Source organism: Ruditapes philippinarum, unplaced genomic scaffold, assembly GCF_026571515.1.
Source record: "Ruditapes philippinarum isolate M1 unplaced genomic scaffold, ASM2657151v2 ctg6579_1_1_1_1, whole genome shotgun sequence".
Classification (NCBI taxonomy): domain Eukaryota; kingdom Metazoa; phylum Mollusca; class Bivalvia; order Venerida; family Veneridae; genus Ruditapes; species Ruditapes philippinarum.
The window spans coordinates 63530-78022 of record NW_026864348.1 but is presented as its reverse complement, the minus strand read 5'-3'; the positions used below and the strand labels follow the sequence as shown (position 1 = coordinate 78022).

The 14493-nt window shown below is 31.0% G+C and overlaps 3 protein-coding genes across 6 annotated transcripts; all 3 read right to left on the bottom strand.

Annotated features, from left to right (window-relative positions):
* Positions 1-528: 528 nt before the first annotated feature.
* LOC132725289 (inner centromere protein A-like) lies at positions 529-4415 on the bottom strand. Its single transcript, XM_060710387.1, has 3 exons — positions 4198-4415; positions 3257-3353; positions 529-2993 (listed from the first exon to the last, which is right to left on the bottom strand). The coding sequence occupies exons 1-3, from the start codon at positions 4411-4413 to the stop codon at positions 2635-2637; spliced, it is 672 nt and encodes a 223-aa protein (XP_060566370.1). The 5' UTR covers positions 4414-4415; the 3' UTR covers positions 529-2634.
* On the bottom strand, positions 4415-6006 carry LOC132725295 (guanylate-binding protein 2-like). Its single transcript, XM_060710395.1, has 3 exons — positions 5561-6006; positions 4784-5071; positions 4415-4419 (listed from the first exon to the last, which is right to left on the bottom strand). Exons 1-3 carry the CDS (start codon positions 5970-5972, stop codon positions 4415-4417), a joined length of 705 nt encoding a protein of 234 aa, XP_060566378.1. The 5' UTR covers positions 5973-6006.
* A 312-nt stretch (positions 6007-6318) lies between these two features.
* LOC132725292 (uncharacterized) lies at positions 6319-14229 on the bottom strand. 4 transcript variants are annotated; one of them, XM_060710391.1, is made up of 11 exons: positions 14144-14229; positions 13558-13650; positions 12295-12402; positions 12021-12149; positions 11730-11843; positions 10491-10610; positions 9752-9877; positions 8371-8493; positions 7797-7984; positions 7053-7180; positions 6320-6606 (listed from the first exon to the last, which is right to left on the bottom strand). In XM_060710391.1, exons 2-11 carry the CDS (start codon positions 13581-13583, stop codon positions 6439-6441), a joined length of 1230 nt encoding a protein of 409 aa, XP_060566374.1. In that variant the 5' UTR covers positions 13584-13650; positions 14144-14229; the 3' UTR covers positions 6320-6438. The 4 variants fall into 4 exon arrangements, with proteins under 4 accessions (XP_060566375.1, XP_060566374.1, XP_060566373.1 ...); XM_060710390.1 differs by lacking the exon at positions 14144-14229 and adding an exon at positions 13993-14137; XM_060710392.1 differs by lacking the exon at positions 12295-12402 and having other exon boundaries at positions 6319-6606.
* Positions 14230-14493: the final 264 nt, after the last annotated feature.

The window sequence follows — 14493 nt, the reverse complement described above, 5'->3', positions numbered from 1 at the left end:
GGACGAATTTCATGCTTTTTTCCCCTCTGCTCTAAATACATGTTCATAGTCTAAAATTTAACACATGATTTGCTAAATCTTTGTTCGGCTTTTCACATAATTGTCTTAAAAACCTTAAATATCCAAGTTGTATTTCACATTCAATACTTTTCCAGCCCAACATACATACTAAGACGCATGTCCGTTCGTGTTTTGCAGTTAGTCTGATAAATTTATCAAGTCGTTCATAACCAGTTTTCTTTATGTGGGCCACAATTTGCAAAGCATACACATCTTTAAATAAGCGAAATTGCAGTCTGTTAATAGAAAACCTTTGACACCAAAAAGAATGACGTCTGATAACGTACTCCTATATTTTTCAGAAATACATTCTTATGAAAGCCTTACTAAGATGATCAGGTATTTACCTGTTAAACTGGGAGAACCCCTAGAACAATGTTGGATTTGGTAGGGGGGAGGGGGTATGATTGTTAAATAATTTACAAATAACAAGTATGTCATCAGTAATTACATTTATTATGTGTCGTTCTATCTGGGGTACATATGTTCTCATATTTATACTTAAATACATCGTCTTTATAAAACTTCTATCGACAAAAACAAAACATAAAACAACAACTACAAATTAAAAAATGCAAAAAAACAACAACAACAACAAGAAAACAACAAATCTATTTCATTGATACAATATACTCAATTTCATGAATTATATCGCAAACTGACTACATGTATTTCTATTATAAACAAGTCTTTATGAGGATACAAACTGTCTGCTCTTTAATAATTGAGTGTTTTAAATTATTATGAATAATGATTCCGTATATGCCTTATTAGTATGCAATTAACATCAGTCCGATATACATTTTTTTATTATGGAAATTACATTTTACCATTATCCATATAATGGTCTCATTGGTCATTGGTCTCCCTTGCATCACTTAGTCAGGTATACTATATATCAAAAGAAAAGAAAAATTAACATATAGTAATCGAAACTGAAACTTGAACTTAAAAACTTAATTTGTTTGCTTAGTGCTTAAACTTATAATATGGAAAAGCACTTTTGAGAAAACGAAAACCAGTAATCAGTATTATACCGATTCCTTTTCTTTTCATAATATAAAAAATCCCAAATTTGAAAGTTATTATTTATTATTTCAGAGACATTTGATGTAAAATCGATAAAAAATCCACTTTTCTGTTGTAGCAGGAATGAGATACAAAGATTGATAAAGAGCATATGTTTGATGTTATCTGCCTCTAAAAAGTCTTTCTTTTTAGATTTATTTTTATTTATGATTCAAATAGTTGTTAACGAATAAATATTGTTATGCGGGAAATAGCAGAAGTAACTTTGAGATCTTACTTGACATTTATTCTAGCTATGTACAAAATGTGACGGTCAAGATTTACGTCTGTTTCGAGCTTTTCTATTATATCTTACATTTCATTTGTCAACAATACATTTCACAATTTATGTATTTTGAGTAGCAACTGCGACATATTGACCATCGTGTATTTTCATTTTTTATAATACTGCACGTTTGTAAAGTCTTTTTTTCATTGAAAAATTGTAACGTTTATATAGTTTAACACACACCTGCTGTAATTTTATTAAGAAATTTAACTTTTTTATATAAAAATATAGTTTTCTGCCTTAAAAATTCGTTATAGATATTTCTGACAGGTTTTTGGACCGTATACAAACGGTTGTTTGAATAAAGGCTCTGCTTTGTATTTTGAAAAAATCGTTTAAATAGAGCAATATAACCTGTCAAATATTTTAAAACTGATAGTATACCTGCATATTGTGAAATGAACCTACGATAAATATACATGTCTGTCATGTTTATTTCATATACATAAATTATGAAATAAAACAATTTCGCATTTCGCTTTTGCAACTGTGTGCGTCTTTTCTTATTAAAATAGATATTAGTAGTGAACCTAAACTGTCATTTTTCTACATTAACAAGTGTATAAAGTATAACAGGCGTTTCTAATGAAATAGTTTCATTTACTTTATAAACGTTTACTTTATATAATGTTATACCATCATCTTATAGTGATTCCTGATAAAACTGTTATAGAATATTACTTTTATTTAACACATATGAATTTTTCTTCATACAAGTATTTTGTAAGGTTTCTTTACAAAACTTTTGTAAACTACAAGCAGCAGATATACAGTTAAATACAGACAAACCTTCCATTGTGTGATTACAGATATAGCTGTTATTTATAGCCATGTCTCTTTGATATGTTGTTAGAATGAGCATAAATAACGTACAATAATGTGAAACTCTTCATTTTAATAGCTTTTCCCACGACTGTGTAAATTACAAGTTCGTGATTGGAAACATTGAAGACTATGACCGAATTCAGGTTAATTCAATTGCATAACAATATAATTCACAGTCGAGGTATGTGCAAATGCTTATTCATTTTTATGAATATGTCAAGAGATACAATGTTATGATTTCAAGATTATTATCCTTAAAAAGTTAAAAAAAAATATTTCGAACTAGGTTACCATATTCAAATCATAAATGCATGCATCTGAGCACTAAACATACAAAACACGAATGGTAATTAAATCTTAAAATGATAACAATTTCATAAATTTTTTAAACGCTATGATATATTACAATTTCTGCCCTGTTCACTTTCTTTAAGCCTTGTACGCAACATCCAATTTTCTGCTGCGAGGTTCTCAGCTTTCATTCTTTCTTGTTCAGCAAATCGTCTGGCTTCTTCAAGTCGTTTTCTTTCTTGTTCATGTTGTTTATAATCATCCTTTATTCTCTTGATTTTTGCATCATGTTCCTCGTCCCTTATTCTTTCGCGTTCTTTTTCCTCCTTTCTAGCATTTTCTATTCTTTCTTCATATAATCTGTGATGTTCAATAAGTTTTGCCTCGAGCTTTATTCTTTCTTTTTCTTGTGACTGTATCAGTTCTTGTTTCATTGTGTCTAGTTTTGTTGTTACAAGTTCTATTTGTTACAAACGATATCATTTGAAAAATAAAATTTTCAGAACAGACAGCCATACGTGCAGAAAAAATGAAGACAAAACAGTTAAGACAGTTTTGATATAAGACTGAAGACCACGAATTTAATAGCATCATTCTTAATCGTTAGGAAATAGGCCATGTAACATTTTCAGGACTTGAAATGAATGAAAATTGTTAAATAATTACACGTAATTTGCTTGTCATCAAGACAAATGCAAAAACAGATATAACTGAATAATTTACCTTTTGACTCTTTCTCTGTCAATCTTTTATCCTCTGTCATTATCTGCTTATTCTCATGTGCCATTTGTCTTTCAAAATCGTGTTGTGCCCTTTTTCTCTGTAATCAATATAGGTGTCTCTAAGTACATCACATAGTTCTCTTGTAACAAAAAGCTTAGTTTCAAAAATGTAAACAAAACACAACTAAACAAAATGCGACGCTACTTCATACAGGACAACCGGCAAGGAACTCAGCAGAATATCGAAAAAAAAACAACAAAAAACACCAACAACAACAGGACTAGTGTTTAGATGAACTTATTAATCCCTAATCCTCCGTACCGCTATCAGTACCTTCTTACTACTATCTTTCCCCCGTCGTCGACACACAGAGCGCCTTTCTAACGGACCATTCCAGTTTTATCATTAACATTTTAGCCCCGCATTTTATATTCATTGCTAGGTCATTTGCTCAAAATCAGTACCACAAACAAAACTATGTAATCTTTTGTTAAGCAACTGGATAACTAGTCAGTCAATTTGCATAAATGGTATACACTGGAAGTAGTCTGTGAGCTAGTAAGGAGTAAGTATTCTTTTAGTGACAGTGTTATACGTATATATATACACAATACACAAGATGAACCGCCATAGGACATATAGTCACTACAAGATCATATGACACTGTTAGTTCTTACTTGTTAACCAATTCTGGTGCGTTCCATGACACTTCTAGTGGAGCACCGCAGTTTAACATAGTTTGCAATTATAGCCAATCAATTCAAGGTATAAAAAACCAGAAAAGACATTAATAAAGTTAAATTATTGATGTGATGTTGGAAAAAAATAAAAGAATACAAATAAGACTGCTAAAAGTGTAAACCAAAATTAAAATAAAACATGCTTTGTAACAGGAAAAGCGCGAGTGTCTGATGATGAAGAGGACCAAACCAAAAAAGTACCTCAGCGATGTCTATAATGTTGAGTTCTTCATTATATTCATCATATAGAAAACGTATGTCTCTGTCGTAGACATCGTGACCACCAGAAGTTGCGTACTTCCCCACCTTAATGTTTGCTTTCACAGTTTTCTCGTGCATTTTGTGGAGAGTATTTATACATTTCTCATACAAAAGCCCTGAATTATGCTTTTCGAAATGCTCATAAAGGGTTTGCATTTCAGCCTGCAAAAATAGAATGATGTAAATATTGTTGAGGAAATAATAGCAAGAAGTATGAGCTGACATAATATTTTTACTAAATACTTTTCTACATTGTAGATCGTAAATTCATTCATAGGATGCAAATAGAGAACTCTGTATATCTGAACATTTAAGTTGACGACAAGTAACGTTTATAAGGACAACATTGTTTATTGAGAATATCTCTCATATTCCTATCTGGTCAAACCAGTTAGATTAAATTAGATAGATATTGAATACAATAACGAGAACAAAAGAAAATCTAAAGAAGAAAGGCTGTTTGATCAATATTTAAATGTGATGTAATTCGTAAATAAGATAAACAAACTCTTTAAAAGACAAATACTTCTTTTTACCTCTGTTGACTTTTGGAATTTGCTGTCTGTATCGAACATCAGTTTGGACTGCAGACTTGATAAATTCTCTTTTTTGAACTTTAAGTTTGAATCACACAATTTGTTTTTGTCATATACCGGAAGCTGTATTTGTTTCAGAAATACTTTGTACTCTTCGGCAGCTACCTTTGCGTGTTTTTTGTTTTCTTGTCTTGTCATGATCAGCATAGCATCTTCGACACATGGTACATTGCCATCACTTATTGTAGTTACATATTCTCTTAGAAGTTTAGCTAGCACTACAATGAGAATATCATTAATAAATTTAAATAACATGTTCCCTCAAAACCAAAAAGCTTATTTTGGACAAAGGGCCAACGAAACTAAAATGAATTACTGATATTGTCTCCTAAACATAGCTTTTTACTGTTAATTTGACTTTGCATTATACAACAAATCGAGATTTTTTATTTTTTTTAGGTTTCTACATAGAATACTTACACTTAGACATACACTATTTGATACTCTAGCATAGAACAAAAAGTAGAGAACATTAAAAAATATCTATCAAACTACTCCATTCAATTCATATTTGTATAGTTTCACTTACAATTCTGATTGTTCAAACTCTAACTGAAACAAATGTAAATAAATATATATACAAATAATAAAATGATTATAACAAGAAATTGAAACATTTATTTAAACATTTTCTCATATATATCAGTCTCACGAGCGTTTTTTTTTCTACAGGATGAGACAATATTTAATGATAATAAACCACTTACTGCTTCCTGTTACGGGTGATTTATTAAGAAGATATTTCCCTGGGCAAGTATAGATATATGCCAAGAATTTCTCTGTTTCATGCACAAAATCTTCGTTAAGGTCTTCTTCTCTGGCCAAATCTAAAGTTCTCATTACTTTTCGGCTGGCTGGTCTGTCAAATGTAAACACTTTCCTTCGTGTGAAGTATTTCTTAATACATTCTCGTGGTCTGTTATATTTGTCATCTTCTGGGGTCTCACCGGTTTTTGTTTGGAGACACATTTCTAGATATTCATCTGCCGTTATTTCGTCTCCATTCTGTTCTAGGTCAAGATTGAAATCTCGGACACAAAGTACAAATTGAGGCATAATATTTTGAAGATCATCATTAGACGGATCGTTTGCGGATACTTTTATATTTTGTGATAACATAGTGACATATATAAAAAGTTGTCAAGGAAGTAAATAACAAAATTAAAAAGAAGTACTTGCGATCGTTTAAGCGTTATTTAAATTTAAAATTCTTGGGTTAATAATGGTAATGCGTCTTCAAGATTTAAGTTCCCAGGTCAAATACATAAAGTCATTTAACGTAATAATTTTTTTAATGTCTTCAACACTGTATTGACGACATTATTCAGGTATAACGATGTGCTCTCATTTTTGCTTTTGGAAACATCGGTTTAATTGCAGGTTTTCCATAATTCATATTTCAGATATCATAACACTGGTTTTATCTATCAATTATGTCAAACCTTATTGTGTTATACAACTAACGAGTAACAGTCCATGATATATTAAAAAGGACGCTTATTCTTGAAATTCATAGTAATATTCTTGAAATTCATAGTAATGTATATCCATTACAACCAACTGTCTACATATGACATGAGCAGACCTAATAGCGTCTTGCAATACGCGATGAAAAAGAAATTAAAACAGCAGAAAAAGGATACGTTAGTTTCTCAACTGCATCTTGATTAAAAGCTGACATCACATTGTAGACTAACGTGCTGCTGATTAAAGTAGTCAGAGTAAATATTTTATTGTCATGGTCGATATCCCCCTATAAAGACATTTATTTGACAATTTTAACATATATATTGTTTTACATTTTCAATGTTTTCAGAACATTTACAAAATCTTCACAAAAGTGTCCTATATCTACATAAATATAACAATTTATATCAAATGCTATTATAGCAAAAGCAAAGAACAACCAGGAAAAGCTCTTTTTACCAATGAACAAATGGATCTATTTGGGCCAGGACCATATTTCCTCATGTTACACCATACTAGTTAGTCCTAGAAGGCGGACCGATCAAAGAGGCATTCAAATGAGCTTCAAGCTTTCTCCAAAGCAAAGTCCAAGTAAGTATGCATTTATAAATCAACAGCGTATCGTTTGCAAAACATCATGGCTACATATTCTGAAACTAAAACAAAGATAACTCTATACTAAGTATTTCCATTAATTATATATACTTTTATCAAACACTTTTTATAAATCACCTTCGTAGCATCTCCTAAACCTTCAGTATCAAGTAACAGTAATACTTCATTTTGTTTTTTAGGGTGTCGTCTGCACCAGGCCCAAATACCTTTAGTACATGACTCTATTGAGCTACCCATCAGGAACCCTAAAATTGTAAAACAAATACGAGTATAATGTACTATATAACGGAACTATTAATTTTTTATAGTAAAACTATTCCCCTTTTAACGTTTAAGATCATAAATCTCAATTGAAAGAACATATATGCAACATATATATTATTTATAGATATACATGTAGATATCAGAAGATGTTTTTGAAATCATTTCCAACTTTCATGTTTGAAGAAAATAAGATAATAGTTTTGATAAGCTGTGCTTTTCTATAGATTAAAAGATGAACAAAAAGGAAGAGGCTATTGTAAGTACGGGGTTTGCTACTTTTAATAAACTCGACTACCAGGACTAGATATCGATAAAATTTTAACTTGAGTATTCTTGTTTAAACAAAAACGTTATCCTGCTTAATCTGTTATTGTAGAGACACTGGAAAAAGACTATAATTCGATCGTTAATGGTCTTTATTTGGCTAAAAAGGTCGGCATCGAAGGTTCTTTAAAATGTGTTGTTTAACTGGTTAAGTGTACAAACAGCATGGTAATTCCCTCCACGGTTCACAAAATCTATGGTTATCGGAAAGAAAACTTCACATATGATTTTATAGACTTTTATTATATCGAATTGATCATTAAAACCACCTACCAGAGTTTCTTCCAGTCAATCGATTCATCAGGTAGGATTTACCTGTTCTATAAAGGCCAGCTATAGCTACAACATTTAATGGCATCTCAATTTTCTCTAATGCCCTTACTGTGTCATCTACAACTTCAAGACGTCCATTGTCGGATGAAATCAAACACATCGGCCTTTCAAATATCAAATCTTGTTCTCTAAAAATATTTATTTCAATTGCAATGAAATAAAATTGGTATGGTTTGTTTAGATAAAACTTTATCTGTAGGCAATGATGAATGCACTGCTGAAAAAACTGTACCTTCATGTGTTTTTGTTTTGTTACATTTTTACATCTTTGTCACATATTAAAGGGTAACATGTACGAAAAGAAATCCCTCTCCCTCGAAAAAAGGAGAACAAAAGATCAACAAGACAAGGCGAAGTTTACAAACCATAATAAACTTCTACATACACAATATGTATCAGTCTAGAACATTCACAATATGTTTAAGATATCATTTTATATTGTAAAAACAAATATCTATTAATTCATATAATTGAACATATACATGTAATAAATAAGATTTTGTTGGAGTCATACCTATCTTTGTCAAGCTCTTCTGACATAATCGTCTGTTCAGTTTCATATTTTACCGCAACTCCTGAATGGACTTTGGTGCCAGTATAGGATTTTTGTCCATCTTGACGTCCCATCAAAGTGGTGCTAAAAATAAATGCCCAGAAACTATGTTTTGATAATGAAATGCCCAACAAAGTGAAGAGACAAAGTAATAAAAAATATATATTTAATACGGAAAATCAATCTCTACAGCAGAATAACAACAACAAAAACAGGAATAACAAACTGTCTTGACCGTCATATCTCTGATATCTGTGAATTTTCAGCTTTTACATTTTTTTTAAATGGACAACATTATCAATATCGGGGTTTTGTTTCACATTAGGCCAAACTAGAGTCATAAAACGATGTAATTATAATAAATATTTAGCCCAGAACGTTCTCAAACGCTTTATTACAATGTCATCATTTTACCAATTGAGCGTTCGTTAACTACCAGTGTCTTGAAACGACACTATAGTGACCACCTTAAGCCATCCCCACGTCATAAATAATCTCCATTAATGTCTTAATTCTTGAAACAATGTTATAATAAATACAAAAATAAGAGTCTCCAAAGTATCATATAACGATACAATAATAGCATCATTTAATAAATCAACATTATTGCCCATGAACAATCTGAACATCTGTCATATAAAGGTTTCATTGGCATCTCGTGCATTATTTTCAGTAATCATATAAATTACAGCTGGGAACGAAAAAAGAATTTGATGTTCGAATATTCGTTTTTACACTATTTGTTCCAATATTTCTCTTTGACGTTTAAGTGTCCGAAATTGATTGAGTCGAGTTCTATACAACTTTAATTTGCCTGGAATAATCGACGATTTAAAAGACATTTATTACTATGTCAACAGTTTTTATTACATTTATTGCAAATCAATACATAAGTTTACTTCATAAATTCATAATTTGATTTTCTTTTGTTCGGTTAATCCGACTGCTGATCATTTGTCTTATTAACGGGAGGTAAATCGTGTGACTTGACTGACAGTTATATGAATCATCGTGGCCTCTTATCTCCAATAACACATTATTATATTGAATCTTAACTTTAGATAAATTTAGCTATAACGCAGTTAATATCACAGGGAGTCTAATTTCTACGGAATAAATATCTTAAGAAGGAAAACGCACACTTCCCATGCTTTCATAACGTGCCGATTTATTCTTTTTCACATAATTTAAGACAATTATTGACTGATCAAGATTCAAGATTTTATTAAGTCACAAACATAACCAAAATTCAACTTATTTCATATTTTTCCATAATAAAAATACGCCAATTACAGACATGAAGTTTTCATTGTTTAATAAAAAAATGTCTTGGACGCCATACCTTATTTTATCAAGCTCTTCTGACACTATCTTCTTTGCAACTTCAGTTTCTCCATTTTCATCAAAATTGGCAAGTTTATCATTATCAGGGTTTTGCTCCTCATCCTCAATAGGTACCACTAGATCACTGGAACGATATTTTCTTAAAATAAATCATTTTACTGAATTTCTTAAATTATGTTCCTTTGATGCAACATTCAGCCCCTTAAGTATCCTGAAACGATGTAATCATCGTCTAATTTATACAAATAAAGTTCTAAGTTCTATGAAGCTAAAGCGATGTTATTGATAAATTAACAACCCATTTATACGTTCAGGAACTACGTTTTACGCCCTATATAGTGCCCTATAAATCCGACTGCTGATCATTTGTTTTATTAACGGAAGGTTACTCATGTGACTTGACTGACAGTTATATGAATCATCGTGGCCTACACATAGTTATATTGAATCTTAACTTTAAATCAACTTAGCTATAACGCAGTAAGTATTACACGGAGTCTATTTTCTAAGTAATAAATATTTTCAGACGGAATATGGACACTTCCCATGCGTTCATAACGCGCAGACTTATTCTTCTTCACAAAATTTAAGACAATTATTGACTGATCAAGATTCCAGATTTTATTAAGGCACAAACATAACCAAAAATCAACTTATTTCATATTTTCCATAATAAAAATACCCAGATTACAGACATGAAGTTTTCATTGGTTAATAAATTGTCTTGGATGCCATACCTTATTTTATCAAGCTCCTCTGACACTATCCTCTTTGCAACTTCAGTTTCTCTATTTTCATCAAATTTGGCAAGTTTATCATTATCAGGTTTTTGTTCCTCAATTGGTACCACTAGATCACTGGAACGATATTTTCTTTAAAATACATCATTTTACTGAATTTCTTAAATTATGTTCCTTTGATGCAACATTCAGCCCTAAAGTATCCTGAGACGATGTAATTTTCGTCTAATTTATACATATAAAGTTCTAAGAACGATGTTATTGATACATAAACAATCCATTTATACGTTCAGGAACTACGTTTTTACGCCCCACATAGTGCCCTTAAACGACACAAAACATAATTTTTACAAAACTAAGGTCTATATTGCATTTCAATTTCCTTACCTTTCATATAAAAAGATCTAAGCCACAAAAAAATTAACATTTATGAATTAATATTTTTCTTAAATGTCTTGGACATCATTATCATACCTTATTTTATTAAGTACTTCTTACATTTTATGTATTAATTTCCCGTGGAATTCAGGTTTCCACATTTTTTTGAATATGGAAATCGGGTTTATGTTCTGTAATAGCCAACATTCAGTTATGAAACAAAGATTTTAAATTACAAAAAATAAGCTCTTTTCTGTCCCTTAACAATATTATTATGATATCATTATGTAACCCATTCATCGTCCGTAAACCATGTTATAATAGGAACATTAACCCAACGCATGCATTGAAACGATACTTTAATTCAACATGAACCCCCAGCGCCCTTAAAGTGTGTAACTACAGTATATTTTTTAAAATGTCATATGGCAACTTTTCACCTATAATGGTGGATGAAGAACTCAGGTTCCCCTAATGCATTATTTCAGATAAGATAGGGTGTCTTATAATAACCATCGATGATCCATTATCTATCTGAATAGCTTTCTCACAAGATGGGATTTTAACCCACAAAGATGAGAGGCAAGTTGTTCGAAATTCATCCAAATTATATACTCAATATTCATTTCTGAAACAATGTTTAATTATAACAATATGTTCGACATTTGTCCTGAAACAATACAGTAATAGCATCAAATAAATCTACATAAATGCCTTGAAAAATATGATTTTATTAATAATTCATTTGAAACATGTTCTGAAACTTTATACAATATCAAGAGACCGAAATTATATCTACGCCGCGAATGGTATCTATTGATAAATAAATACTTCTTAAAATGTCTTATAGCGTTATACCTCTCTTTATCAAGCTCTTTTGATGTCATCGTCTTCTCAGTTTCTGCTACAGTTTCGAAATGGATCCGTGTACTTGTATCACTTTTGTGTTCAACATAATGCCCTACTGAAGTCCTGAAACGATTATATAAACTTAATAAACATTTTTACTCAAATAAATCCCACAAACTATGACATATATATCTATTACAATTCACATAACCTTATAATTTACCTCTTCGTATAGTAGAACATTTTCAATAACAGATATAATTTGATTATTCGAATTGAATAGTTCTGGCTTTGTCGTACCTCTCTCTGTCACATTCTTCTGACATTTTCGTCTGTTTAGTTTGAGTTTCTTCCATTATTTCCATTATTTTTGAATGGACATGTGTGCTAGTATCCGGTTTTTGTTCATCATTAAGTCCCACAGAAGTGCTGAAACGATGTCATAGTAACAACAATTATCTAATATAACAACATTTAGTCCCACACTACTTTCATAACTTTTTCTTTAAGAAAGAAAATTTAGTCGCGACAATAAAAGTACTGACAAATACTCCTTATATCTTGAGCTTTATACCTATCTTTATGAAGCTCCTCAGATGTTTTTTCTGCTTTGGATTCAGTTTCAGAATTGGCATGCATGCCACTATCAAGTTTTTGTTCAACGCCAATATCCATTGGAGAGCTGAAATGATGGTTAAAGACTAACTGAAATTCATAAAAAGTTTTAATATTTCTGTTATATCAACAGCATTTAGGCCAATACACTTCCTTGAAACTTCATTTATCTCCAACAATTGCCCTGAAACATTGTTATAATAAGATTATTTATTCATATTCATGCTATGGTGCTGAATCGATGCCATAAAATGCAAAATGAAGACTGTTCATAGATTTTTACCGGTATGTACATGTACATTGCATCGGTCGATAAGCGTTCTTAAATTATGTTAACACAATATCATTCGTCGCAAACTTCAACTATGAAGCGATATTTAACTAACGTTTTTATCTTCTTCACGTTTACATCTTCAAACGTCTTATTACCATGACAACATTAAACCACACAAGCTACCTGATATGATGTTCATAAATAAATAATAACAAAAGCGTCCTCAAATAATAATAATAATAATATTACCAAATAAGCCCGGCGCGTGCCCAGAAACTATGTTTTAAAAACGAAGCTACCCTGATAAACTGGTTAAATGAAAGGTGTCTTGTTAATCAAAATTCAAATGAAGAGACCGCGTCTGACATAATTATATAAATGTTAAGCTTTTCTAGGTGCATTTATAGGACACGCGCATTAGAATGAAGATGTTCCTCGTCAGAGCGTATTATAATGTTTCTGTTTTTTCTTTAACTGTCTCGATTTTAACATTGTTTCATGTCATACATATATAAAAGGCCACACGAGAAAGTGATGCAATTTCGTATAGCCACATTATGGGCTGTCATAAGCGTAAGGAGTCGTTAGACAGTTTTTAGTTTCACAAGGGTACAAACGTAACGTAACAAACGTACTTTAGAGAAAAACCGAATCTCTAAAAACGCCATAATGGTGCGTGTGCGACTTTATTGAGCCTGTTCTAGGACGGAAGTGGTACAATGCCCGCCCACTAGCACTGGCTTAAGCAGTATTCAACATTTCCAAATGACAATCTTGAACATAAGAATTAAGATACATGTCTGCCGATGTGAAGCTGATGTGAAGCTTTTGCACGAGAGCAACAAAATGTAGCAAAAACAATAAATTAAATAAAATGCGAAGAATTCAAACAACCCTTAGCGTCCCAAACCGTAAACAATGTTAGAACAAAAACGATATTTTACTTACTAGTCTAGTCTTATCCCGTCTGACATTGGACTCTGGAAAATAAGGATCTCGTTTATTTCCTATTTCAATATAAGATCCTTTCAGTAGCTACATCTGAAATATTTAAAATGTTCGAAAGCTTTGTAATGATCAAAATACAATATGAGAGACGCTTAAGATATCAATTTGATTTTACTTATAATCGTATCATGAACTTTCCGTTAATCAAGACTCGAGTTTATTACTGATTAAAGATATAAAAACAACATATGTTCTTTAAAAATTCATTATCTGTATTCAAAAGTAAAAAAAAAATACACAATTTAAGAAAAAAAATAAATGTACTTTTCCCATTTTGAGATCGATAATATATTTTGTCTTCGTTTACAGATAAGCTTGTATAATATTTACTTTACGGCGTGATATAACTTTCAATCGATACAAGAATATCTTTACTTCTTTGCATGAAACACGAATCAAGTACTCATTATTTCCAATTACTAGTTTGTTAATCCATTTGTAAAATTCGTATCGCTAAAACATTGTTCTTAATCAAACACGAAGAAACCAACAACATTCTATAGGTGCTGATTGTATGATTACGAACCTTATACTAGACAACACAAATATGATATAAGGTACACATGTATATTCCGTTGAAAAATCGTTGGATCGATGTGCAGCTATCTTATCGGTGCAATACGGTTTTCGGAAAATTGTATCTTATTTTCAGTAGGAAAATCAATTGTGATATACATAGAGTTTAAAAATGAAGATCTTTACATTGAGTCCGTTTATTGAATTCATATAGACTAAGTGTTTTACCGTATACCTGATAAGATGTAAACCATTATCACAAGGCCTGCCTACCTGCTGAAGGAAGTCCGACTACATGTACTCAAATAATATAAAAAACCAAGACAAATCATCATCATTTAAGATTTATAACATGATCAT

What these genes read in the sequence shown, in the direction of transcription:
- LOC132725289 (XM_060710387.1), bottom strand. Translation starts at nt 4,413, where the DNA reads ATGCAAACCCTTTATGAGCATTTCGAAAAGCATAATTCAGGGCTTTTG. An exon ending in ACATTATAGACATCGCTGAG is followed by an intron (nt 3,354 to 4,197) that starts GTACTTTTTTGG and finishes TATTGATTACAG; the next exon opens with AGAAAAAGGGCACAACACGA. An exon ending in GACAGAGAAAGAGTCAAAAG is followed by an intron (nt 2,994 to 3,256) that starts GTAAATTATTCA and finishes TGTAACAAATAG; the next exon opens with AACTTGTAACAACAAAACTA.
- LOC132725292 (XM_060710391.1), bottom strand. Translation starts at nt 13,583, where the DNA reads ATGTCAGACGGGATAAGACTAGACTA. An exon ending in ATTGACTGGAAGAAACTCTG is followed by an intron (nt 7,181 to 7,796) that starts GTAGGTGGTTTT and finishes TTACAATTTTAG; the next exon opens with GGTTCCTGATGGGTAGCTCA. An exon ending in GTTTAGGAGATGCTACGAAG is followed by an intron (nt 6,607 to 7,052) that starts GTGATTTATAAA and finishes ATGTCTTTATAG; the next exon opens with GGGGATATCGACCATGACAA.
- LOC132725295 (XM_060710395.1), bottom strand. Translation starts at nt 5,972, where the DNA reads ATGTTATCACAAAATATAAAAGTATCCGCAAACGATCCGTCTAATGAT. An exon ending in ATCACCCGTAACAGGAAGCA is followed by an intron (nt 5,072 to 5,560) that starts GTAAGTGGTTTA and finishes TTCTCATTGTAG; the next exon opens with TGCTAGCTAAACTTCTAAGA.